Genomic DNA, 11257 nt, shown 5'->3' on the forward strand with positions numbered 1-11257 from the left:
CTGTCCGCACCTGCTCGCTCCCGGGAGCCGCGCGCGCTCCGGCGGCGCGGCCCCGCCCCACCCCTCGCCCCGCCCCCCGCCCGGCTCAGTAGGCCTTTAGTCCGCGCCCGGCCGCCGTCGGGCGCGCGTTCCACTTCCGCCTTCGCCCACGTGGTCCGGCTCCGGCTCAGTCCGCGGCGCTGTGAGTGGGGTCGGGTGGGAGCGCGTCCGTCTAGTTCCGGGAGAGTGGCCGGAGGCTCCCGGACTCCCGAGGGGGAAGCCGGCCGGGCGGGGCGGGAGGGCCGGGAAAGGCCGGCGCCGCCGGGGAGGTCGGCCGCCGGCCGCGGGGGCGCCCCAGGGGAGGGGACCGGGCCCGTGCCACCCCCGCCCCCAACACCCCGCTCCCCGCCGCGCATGGCGGCGCCCAGTGTGCGGGCGGCGGCCGGGGCCCTGCGGAGAGCCTGCGGAGCGTGGAGCCCGCGCCTGGGACGGCGTCTGCTCTGGTAACCGCGGCGCGTCGCCCGGGCCCCCGCTGTCCAGGCCGCGCGCCCCGGCCGCACGCTCACTCGGGCCGTGTCTTTGCAGCTCGCCCCCCATGGCCGGGAACGTGCAGGCCCCCGCCCCCGTGGGCGCCGCGCGGGAGCAGGACCGGAAGGCCCGGAGCAGCTGGCAGGGCGGGGCGCGGGTCTGGGAGGACGCGGAGCAGCAGGCCAAGAAGCTCAGGAGCAGTCCGGACGGGGAGCTGCAGAGGAAGCTGCCCAAGCGGAAGATCGTGCTGCTCATGGCCTATTCCGGGAAGGGCTACCACGGCATGCAGGTGAGGGCGCCGCGCGGGGCTCCCTCCTCCGACCGGCCTCAGGCTGGGACCTCGCGGTGACAGTGGTCCAGGTTAGCGCAGGACACTTCAGCGTCGTGGTGAGTTCCCTGGGCGGGGTTTCCGCTGGAGCCCTGCTGTGGCCCCGGGAGGTGCCCCGCTGGGATTGTGGCCGAACTGCCTGTGGCTCCAGGCCCTGACGCAGGCTCTCCCTGCTCCTCTCTCCTGGAGGCCGAGGGGCTGGGAGGGGCAGCGCCGGTGTCTGTCAGGCGCTGGAGCTCAGAGGCTATGGGGAGGTAGAATTCTCAGAATTCCTGGAAGTCGGGGTGGGGTGCCACTCGTGTGCATGACGGCTCTCCTTGGTCCTGCAGCGTGGGTCCCGTGTTCCGTAGGCTTGCTGAAGCTTGACTCGGGCATGGAGTTGAGTGCCGTGCCCGGAGCATCCAACACAACCGTCCTGGGCGCTCCAGGTGTTGTAATAGTTCTCACTGCGAACAGTGGGAGACCTGGCGGTTCTTCGGGTCTTGTTTTAGGGAAGAGCGTGGGAGGCACCGGGGAAACTGACCTGGCGTGAGGTCAACTGTGCCATCGGTGACTGCCTCAGGAACGGAGGGACCAACCCTGCTGCTCTGTGTGGGCCGTGAAATGCTTTTGTGACTGTGATGTTGACTTGCAGTTTTGCCTTAGGCGCCGTCTTGAGAGCTTTGCTGAGGCTCACTGGCTTTTGCTTGCCTCAGTTTCCCCGTTAGGGAAATGTGGGGGGTTGGAGAGTGACAGTGGCTCGCTGTGCTGATGGAAGGACATTCTGAGAGCCTGGCACTTGGCCGCTGCATCTGCGTCCCCTGCGTGGATGTTTGAGCAGCATTTATGACTTGATCGTCTCAGGGAGGGCTGTAAGGTAGACCTTGGGAAGAACTTCCCCTGTGGTGATCGTGGCGGACTGCTCGTAGGCCCTCATGTGCCTGGAGTGCTGGAGGCTTTCTCTGAGGAGCATCCTCGTGGTCTTGTGACCTCATGGATGTGCAGGGGCCTGCAGGCACTGGGTTGTGGTTGGGGCACGCCGAGAGGGTAGCGTTAGGGGGTTCTAGAAGTAGTGGCTGTCCTCTTTCCCTGGCACACAGTAGTTCCAAGAAGTTGTACAGGCTGGTCACATGAGGTGAAGGGGTGCCGGGATGCCAAGGCTGGGTTTCTTGCTTTGAGTCAAGGGGTCTGCCTCCCCATGGTCATAAGGGGGGGGTGTCCCTCTGTGGCCTGCTGCTGCTGACCAATGGGTCTCGGGTAGGAGGGGCGCTGGTTTCAGATCCGACTAGGTGGGAGGCAGCGGTGTCTCAGGTGACACCCTCTGTGGACTGTTTGACCCGGCTGCCCAGGGTGGGAAGTTTCTAGAGACTGGGTATGCTCAGGTAACTCTCTCACTCGCTATGGAACAGGGAGGTGCCGTGGTGTGTCCCCAGGGCCACAGGTGTGGGCCCAGCACCCAGGCGCCCTACAGGGAGCAGCGTAGGCCCGGGGCTCCCATCTGTGGGCAGTGACTGAGTGAAGAAAACTGGTTTTCTCCTCTTTCCTTCAGAGGAACGTTGGGTCCTCACAGTTCAAGACCATCGAAGATGACTTGGTGTCTGCTCTGGTCCGGTCGGGTTGTATTCCTGAAAATCACGGTGAAGACATGAGGAAAATGTCCTTCCAGCGGTGTGCCCGGACAGATAAGGTAGGCACTCCCTGCCCCTCCCCTGCAGGTTTGAGCAGCAGCACCTGAGGCTGCCAGTCTGTGCGACACACACAGGTCAGTGGTCTGTTTGTCAAGACTGTTGTCTGTGAACGACATACGCATAGACCAAACTAGCCAACGTGGAAAGAAAGCCATCGCCTTGTGTCACTAAGAAGTTCTCTAAGCATTTCCAGGCTGTGTGTGGCAGGATCTGGAGGCTCAGTGCTGCCCAGACTTCGTGTCTGTGCGGTTCTCTGTGGCTCCCGCAGGTGGCCACATGGTCACAGTGTCCCCGCGACTCAGGCTTGATGGTGCACATAGGATCGAGTGTCTTGTTTTCCAAGAGGAGAAAGGAAACAGATGACCCTGGTGTGAGTAATCGGTTTTATTTAACTTAGTTTATCCGAGGTAGTCTTTTTTCCCTTTGTAATCAGCAGGAACACAATCGCAGATCACAGTTCCCGTTCTGTGCGGGTGCGAGTGCGTGCGTGTCGCGGCTTGGTAGCCCACTACGTACTCCATGCTCATGGTGCGTCACCGCTGCTCTGGCCGCGTCTCGGGGACTGGGGGCTTCAGTGGCTGTGGCCCTGTGCTGTCCATTCGGCTCTAAGATTGGGCCCCACCGCAGGGACTCACTGCCTCACACATCTGTCCCGGGCTCAGTCCTGGGTGGCGTGGCAGCCATGCCGAGTGGTCTCGTGTTCCTGGGTGTGGGTCTGGCATGGGCAGGAGGTCCCCAAGGGAGAGTGGAGGGGAGCCGGGCAGGCGGGTAAGGCAGAGGCACTAACCTCACGCTCCTCTCCAGTAGATAGAAAATGCAGAGTGCACCGCATGCCCTCTGTCCTGCTCTGCATCCCGGCCCTGAGCGGCTTCTATGGTTACCTGAGGTCCCTCGGGGGTGTGACCCAGATATGGGCAGGTCAGGGTCCTGAGCAGCTGAACCATGGCCACGTCTGCAGGTACGAGATCCTTTGGGTTCAGGTGCTGGGTGGAGACCGCAGAAGAGGCACGTTGTACAGATAGCGGAGGACAAACACGGGGCTGCCAGTTTGCATCTTGTAGGTGATGCAGTAACATTTCAGTAACCGTTTCTCACGGCTCAGGCTAGGGTCCTGTGGTTCCTTACAGTCTCCCTTTTCTCTTTAATTGTTCCAGTGACAGCTCTCAGGGAGTTTTCTATGCCAGAGAAAAGCAGATGTTTGCCTGAGCTAACGGTGGGGCTTAATCCGCTGTTGTTAGGATTGCGTTTTGATGCATTTTCCTCTCCCAGTCTGGGGAACTCGGAGAAACCTGAAACTTCCCATACCAGCGTCCTAGCCCGTCTCTCCATTTAATGCATCTGGCCCGATAGAGGAAGAAATGATAGCATTTTCTTAGGTTTTATTTTTTTTTTTTTAAAGATTTTATTTATTTATTTGACAGACGGAGATCACAAGTAGGCAGAAAGGCAGGTAGAGAGAGAGGAGGAAGCAGGCTCCCCGCTGAGCAGAGAGCCTGATGTGGGGCTCCATCCCAGCTCCTTGGGATCATGACCTGAGCCGAAAGCAGAGGCTTTAACCCACTGAGCCACTCAGGTGCCCCTTATTTCAGGTTTTTTTTTTTTTTTTTTTTTAAAGATTTTATTTATTTATTTGTCAGAGAGAGCGCGAGAGTGAGAGTGAGCACAGGCAGAGTGGCAGGCAGAGTCAGAGGGAGAAGCAGGCTCCCCGCTGAGCAAGGAGCCCGATGTGGGACTCGATCCCAGGACGCTGGGATCATGACCTGAGCCGAAGGCAGCTGCTTAACCAACTGAGCCACCCAGGCGTCCCGTTATTTCAGGTTTTTTAAGAAGTAGCTTTGTTGTGATACAGTCCACTCCTTACAGTTTGCCCACCCAGAGCATGCGGGTCAGTGGGTTCAGGCGTGTTCAGAGCTCTGCGACATGCCTGCGGCTGGTCTGCGGACCCTTCCAGCTCCCCAGGAAGGACCCCAGGTCCGTTAGCTGTCTCCTGTGCCAGCAGCACGTCCAGAATGTTCTCATTTACACACGTGATTGATAAACAGCCCTGCTATCTTCGTTCCTTTTTTTAATCTTTTTTAAGATTTTGTTTTTTTTAAGTAATCTCTACACCCAGCATGGGACTTGAACCCACGACCCCGAGATCAAGACTTGCACGCTTCACTGAGCCAGCCAGGCGCCCCTTCTCGTTCCTTTTTTCGATCTAAGTGTTTGAAATCCATTGTGTATTTTCAGCTCCTGGAATGGCTGGGATGCTCTGTATTGCAGGACGTGGATCTGGGGGCAGTGGATTTAGTCTGGGTAACATTGTCAGTGTTCATTTTTTGTTTCTTTTCTTAAATTTCCAGTTGTTTTTTAGAAAGGGAGAAGGGGAAGTGGGAGAGGGGGAAGCAGACTCCCTGCTGGGCGTGGAGCCCGGTGCGGGGCTCAATCCCAGGACCCCGGGATCATGACCTGAGCCGAAGCCAGATGCTTCACTGGCTGAGCCCCCCAGGTGCCACCTGTCTCTCCCAGTTCTTATCGGGCAGAATGTCAGCCCTGCAGGCGTGTGGGGGTGCCGCGGTGGACGCGGGACCAGCCCTCTCCTCCGTTCTGCCGTGATACCATTTTGCCATGTTTCTCTTTCCGTCTTTTCTTCCCCTGAAACTGTTTTGACAGTTTGAGAGTCTGTCATGGACCTCATTACTTCCCAAAAGCCGCAGGCCTGAACATGCAGGGACAGTGGCGCCCCGGGGGGGGGGTCTCCCCTTGGGCAGTCCAGCACTGATGGAACACCACTGCTCGCGCATGCCGGCTCGTTACTGACCCGGCCCCTTAGCCGCAGTCCATGTGTGCACACGCGCTCCCGTCCTTTGAGTTCCCTTTAATCTATCCCATCTTTTCTTTTTTGGTCTTTTGTGACATGTTTTTGGGCGCTAGAGGCCAGTTGTTTTAACAAATGTCCTCGGGATTTGTCCAGTTGTTTTCTTGACTCAGTCTGAGTTTCGGGCAGGGATGTCCCGTGTGTTGTAGTCTGACCTCTTGGCATGGGTTTGTGGGGTGTCTTCAGATGATGGTCATGCGGCGCCGTGACACGGGTGGTGCTGAGCTGCACGCCTGCCCGTCTGCACCCAGGACGGCACCCTGTCCCCCACCCGCCCCCCAGCAGCCCTCCTGTCTCCTTCCCTGCCCTTGCACTGTCCTGCCATGCTGACTGTCTGAAAAGCCAGCTTCTAGACGAAGGTTTGGCATCGGGTTGGGAAGCGTGCTCACCCTGATGGGCATTGCCTGTGTAACCAGCCCCCTTTCCCTGTCCACGTCGTGCCCCATCCCTGTTCACAGGATAATTGCTCTCCTGACTTAGATGGCACAGTGGTCCTCCCCCCAGTTTGCGGGGGATGCATTCCAGGCCCCCGGTGGGTGCCTGGCCTGTCGGTGGAGCTGAAGCCCCGTTATGTAGCGTGCTCATAGAGGTGGCCCAGGGACAGACGAGCAGCGGTCCCTCAGGGCAAGCCGGGGTGATTATAGCTGTGTGCTGGCCTGGAAGTCACACGAGGAAGGGCTCTTGGAAGGCCTCTGGGCCGTACCTGCTGTCCCTGTGATGACGGCAGACAAGATGAGCCTCCGCGATAAGATGGGGGGTGCAGAAGGCACGGGCTTGTGCTGGAGTCAGAGGCTCTTCCCAGTGGAGCGTCAGCAGCGCTGGTGACCGGGTGCCTGGAGCGGGGATGGTGGCGCCCTGGGCGGGGCTGGGCGAGCTCTTCCTTGCTCGGCCTCCCATTCTCCTGACGAAATCGCTTGCTCTTCTTCCCCCATGTCGTGCAGCGTTCGGTCCAAGGGGGCCTTTGTTTCCTGCCTGCATGACGTGTGTTTTGCTGGGCTCTGAAGCCATCGGTGATCCTCTCCCGGGTGTGCTCGCCTGGCTCCTTGGGGGGCCGAGCGCCGTCCTCAGGTCTCACCAGCCTCTCAGATGCGTTTCTAAAGCCAACCTTGTCCGGGACATGGCCTAGCGTTGGCGTGGTCCTTCTTCTAGGAACCACCTTATGGAGGGGTGTGCCTGACCCTTCTGCTTCCTTTGCAGGGCGTGTCGGCGGCCGGCCAGGTCGTGTCCCTGAAGGTGTGGCTGATAGACGACATTTTAGAAAAGATCAACAGCCACCTTCCGCCTCACATCCGGATCCTGGGTAAGTGCAGCAGGGCATGGCCCTGTGCCCCGCCTCGGTGGGTCTTGCTGGGACGTGAGGCCGCACCAGGTTTCTCTGGTGTGGAATTAGGACTCCGAGCAGTTGCTCAGCGGTTGGTAAGAGCGGTTGTGAGTCACTTCAGAGGTCGCTGTGCCCTCCTCCTGAAGGATGCGCCCTTCATGGCAGCGGCTGGTTTCAACCAAAGCCTGGACACAGGAGTCCGGATTTGGTTGAGTTAAAACGGGCGATGACTCTCCTTTATAACATGGCTGGTAAGCGGGGTTTTTAGGTGTTTGTTAAACCAGCCCCATTTTTTTTTTTTTTTAAGATTTTATTTATTTGTTAGAGAGAGAGCACGAGCACAGGCAGACAGAATGGCAGGCAGAGGGAGAAGCAGGCTCCCCACCAAGCAAGGAGCCCGATGCGGGACTCGATCCCAGGACGCTGGGATCATGACCTGAGCTGAAGTCAGCTGCTTAACCAACTGAGCCACCCAGGCGTCCCAAACCAGCCCCATTTTTGACCCTGCTTTTGAGTGGCGCTTCCGGGCCGTTTACGTTTCCCGGCTTTGGGTTCGTCGCTGTGGACCTCCCTGTCTGTCGCTTTTCGTCTCTGGTGTTCTGTGCTCTCCTTTTGTTCTGCTTCCTCTTTTGGATTAATGAATGTTTTTCATAGTTCCATTTCATTATCACGTTGTTGCCTTCTTTGGTAACTTCTTAGGTAACTCACTGTGGTTTTTTAGCGATTGCTTTGGGGGCTAAAACAGGGGGTTGAAGACCCTCTGTAGCGGGCCAGGCCGTGTGGCTGCCATGCGTTCCTTGACTGTCACTGCCCCCGCTGCCCATGTCTTTGCAAACAGGCTGTTTGGTGGCCTTGGTGGCCGTCTCTGTTAGAGTGTTCTTCTCACCTTGCTTTTTGTAGCGTCTGAAGACGACAGCCGCGTCCCTGCATCCGTCCCCCAGCCTCTCAGCTGATGGGTATTGTACGACCCCGTGTGGTACCCACCCACGCTGCCTCGTTTTCCTTCTAAGCTGTGAATTGAAAAAAAAACTTTTCGAGCCATAAATGACGTTTAATGAAGCCTGTATTTAAGCGTACGGTTCTGACGTGCGCGCGTCTGTGCGCCCACACCTACGGAGCATCCCGGCTACTACCGTGAGCCCTCCGCCCCCACCCCTCCTCACCGGCCACCACTGACTCGGTTCCGCGCCGCGGGTTAGTGCTCTTGGCGTTTTAGGTGAACAGAGTCAGGCCCCGGGTGTGGCTCTTTTCACGGAGCCAGGTGCTGTGTGGACCTGACACGCGGGCGTGCTGCACACGGTTTCTCCGTGGGCCGTCTGAGGGTGCTGGGCTTGCGCGCCGCCGTGGACACAGCTGCCGCGGGCATTGGGTGCAAGCGAACGGAGGCTTCGTGTGAGGTCAGTGATGCTTCCTGTGACTGTGTCCGCACCGGATGTCTGTGTTTGCTTTGTTGCAAAGTTTCTGTGCCCCTAGGGAAGGTCCCCCCCCCCCCCGGGACACTCCTCATCGCGTAAGCCCTCGTGAAGGCCAGTTGACACGCTTGCATGGGAAGGTCTTCCATGTGGTCCGTAGATCGGCCCCAGTTTTGCTAAAGCAGCGCCGAATCCTGCACAGTTACCGCAGTTGTCAGCACTCCTCTTGCAGTGTGACATGCAGGGTGGTTTTCCTCGGTGTGGCCCCGGAGCGTGGCCATCAGGCAGCCTGGGTGCTGATCCTGGCAGGCAATCGCCTGCACGACGCGTCCAGTGATGCTCGGTGCGGATGAAAGCGTTTAATGCCGGGCAAAGAAAAAAACCTGAAATTGCCCCCAAATGAGGCCTGATAGTAGAGCGAGAGTGAGGACGGTAGGAGCCCTGGGGCTGGGCCGGCTGGAGGTCCAGGCTCAGACCCACCCCTGTAGGCCCGCGGGGCCCTGGTGCAGCTCCGGCCGCACGCAGGGTCCTCGCCGGAACTTGTGTGTCCTTGGGGACATTCTGTACGCACACAGACGTGTCTGCTTCACACAAGTGCCCTGCGTGCTTTGTCCTGTCTTCATTCTTTCCCTTGCTGGTTAGCGTGTCTGTCGGGCAACTGCCGGGCTGTCAGCGCTCAGAGTGCCGGTCTCTGCAGGCCTGCTTCCTGGTGCTCGGGGGCTACCTGCTGCTTTGTTGTGTGAACATGCTAGAATGCGTGGGACCGCTTCTCTTGCCGGGCTTCTACGTTGTCTTGTGTTCTTTTGGTTGTTGCTGAGCTGGTTGTTGTTGCTGCCTGGTGGCCTCGTGGAGGACAGTTCGTAGAGTGTGGTTTCAGGTCCACAGCACACACCGTGGAGAGTTGCACAGGGCGAGAGCACGTGCTGCTCTGCCCCTCCGTGAACCTGGGTTTGAACATCAGCGTGTGGTTTTGATGAGTTGGTTTGTGTAGCTCTGCCGTGGAGCGTCTGGCGTGGGCGGGTTTGGGGCGCGGAGGCTGGGCCTGCGTCTGGTCCAGGCGCACGTTGGCCGGAAGCGTCGTCCTCACCTGCCTCCTCTCCCCTCAAGGACTGAAGAGGGTCACGGGCGGCTTCAACTCCAAGAACAAGTGTGACGCTAGGACCTACGTCTACATGTTGCCCACATTTGCCTTCGCCCACAAGGACCACGACGTGCAGGATGAGAGCTACCGGCTGAGCGCGGAGACGCTGCTGCGCGTGAACAGGCTCCTCGCCTGCTACAAGGGCACGCACAACTTTCACAACTTCACCTCGCAGAAGGGGCCCCGTGAGGCCAGCGCTCGGCGCTACGTCCTGGACATGTTCTGCGAGGAACCCTTCGTGCGGGACGGCATGGAGTTCGCGGTGATCAAGGTGAAGGGGCAGAGCTTCATGACGCACCAGATCAGGAAGATGGTCGGCCTGGTGGTGGCCATCGTCAAGGGCTACGCCCCCGAGAGCGTGCTGGAGCGCAGCTGGGGGGAGGCGAAGGTGGACGTGCCCAAGGCGCCAGGGCTCGGCCTGGTCCTGGAGCGCGTGCACTTCGAGAAGTACAACCAGCGCTTTGGCAATGACGGGCTCCACGAGCCGCTGGACTGGTCGCGGGAGGAGGCGGGGGTCACGGCGTTCAAGGAACAGCACATCTACCCCACCATCATCAGCACCGAGCGCCACGAGCGGTCCATGGCCCAGTGGCTGAGCACCCTGCCCGTGCACGACTTCAACGCCACCGCCCACGCCGCAGCCTGCCCAGATGCCAAGGTGGGGGCTGGGGCCATGGGGCTGGAGGCTGGGGCTCCGGGGAGGCCGCAGGCCCTCCCTTCCAGGCGCTCGGATGAGCATGTCACCTGCTGCACTCGGGCGTCCTCGCATCTGTTGTGTAGACGAGCAGGCTGAGGCGCAGGGAGGTGTGTCAGCCTTTAGGGGTCACACAGCTGGGGATGAGCAGGGGCAGGGCATGGGACCAAGTGGCTGGTGGCCCCACGGTGCTGCTTGTGGGCGCTCCCCGCTCTGTGCCTGGTGACCTTGGACAGAGGCTGGGCTGGGTGGTCTGCATTTCTGTTCGTGGGACGGCGCTGTGAGGACGAACACTGTGGGGTCCTCATGTGTCTGTTGTCACACCTGCTCTGGAACGTGGGCTCCCTTAAGAGAGGCATGCGGGATGCTTGGCGGCCACCCCAGGAGGCTGCTCTCTGACGCGCCCTCCTGCTCCGGGTGGGTCGTCCCTGCCAGTGGTAGTGTCAGGAGGAGGGCGTGTGTGCGAGGCGCTGGAGCTCAGTGTAGTCTGCGGCAGGAGGTCTTTTCCTAGGCCGGAAGACGTCCCTGAGCCTGGGTTCTCCGCTGGCCCAGCAGCTCTCCACAGGCGCAGTCCCACCTGGAGTGCTGGGACAGTGCTTCCCATCGTCTACATGCCAGAAACACGTGCTTCCTCCTGCACGCATGGGTTGTAAACTCACGCACGCAGGTGAGGCGAGCCAGCCAGGTGGTCCAGGTGTGGAAGAGCAGGTGTGCAGGCAGGATGACGGCGGGCAGCGGCATGGGCGGTGACTGGGACTGGACAGTGGAGATGGGAGTGCTCCTCTTCTGTCTCAGGGCCATGGTGGGGGTGGGGGTGGGGACAGCCACACTGGGAGAACTGGAGCTCTTCCAGGGGAGACGGGCCTGCCGGGAGCTTGCGTGAGCTCTTCTGCTCTGGGTGTTGGTGGGGACTAGTTCTCCCAGGCACTGAGGCAGGACGGCGTGTGTGTGCAGGTTTGAGCTGGGGGCCCGGCGTGCCTCTGCTGGACTCCGGCCAGGACAGGCTCTTGCTGCCTGCACTTGTCCAGTTTGGTGGAGCCTCATTTTCCGTCCTCTGGGGGGATCTGACGGAGCCCCGTGAAGACTCCCTTGTCTCCAGCTTTGACTTTCCCTGAGCAGGTCAGGGGTCCGAGCTGTTGGTGTGGAGACCAGGTGTTGGGCAGAGGCCGGGCGCTTGTGTGTGTCCCTGAGGCCAGGCCAGGCCAGGTGGACCTGGTGCTGAGCCCCCCGCGGATAGCCCTCCCCAGGGAGGAAGCACCCACACTTTTGTTCTTGTCCTGCAGGTCTCCAGCCCCCCAGGAGACAGTGATTGAGGTGGTGGCCGCCC

General features: G+C 60.1%; 1 protein-coding gene across 1 annotated transcript; it reads left to right on the top strand.

Moving 5' to 3' along the window:
* The first annotated feature begins 348 nt into the window (after positions 1-348).
* On the top strand, positions 349-11257 carry PUS1 (pseudouridine synthase 1). Its single transcript, XM_032846889.1, has 6 exons — positions 349-482; positions 565-796; positions 2364-2501; positions 6560-6662; positions 9203-9894; positions 11214-11257. Exons 1-6 carry the CDS (start codon positions 394-396, stop codon positions 11241-11243), a joined length of 1284 nt encoding a protein of 427 aa, XP_032702780.1. The 5' UTR covers positions 349-393; the 3' UTR covers positions 11244-11257.

Source organism: Lontra canadensis, unplaced genomic scaffold (assembly GCF_010015895.1).
Source record: "Lontra canadensis isolate GAN:19392208 unplaced genomic scaffold, GSC_riverotter_1.0 scaffold182, whole genome shotgun sequence".
Taxonomy (NCBI): domain Eukaryota; kingdom Metazoa; phylum Chordata; class Mammalia; order Carnivora; family Mustelidae; genus Lontra; species Lontra canadensis.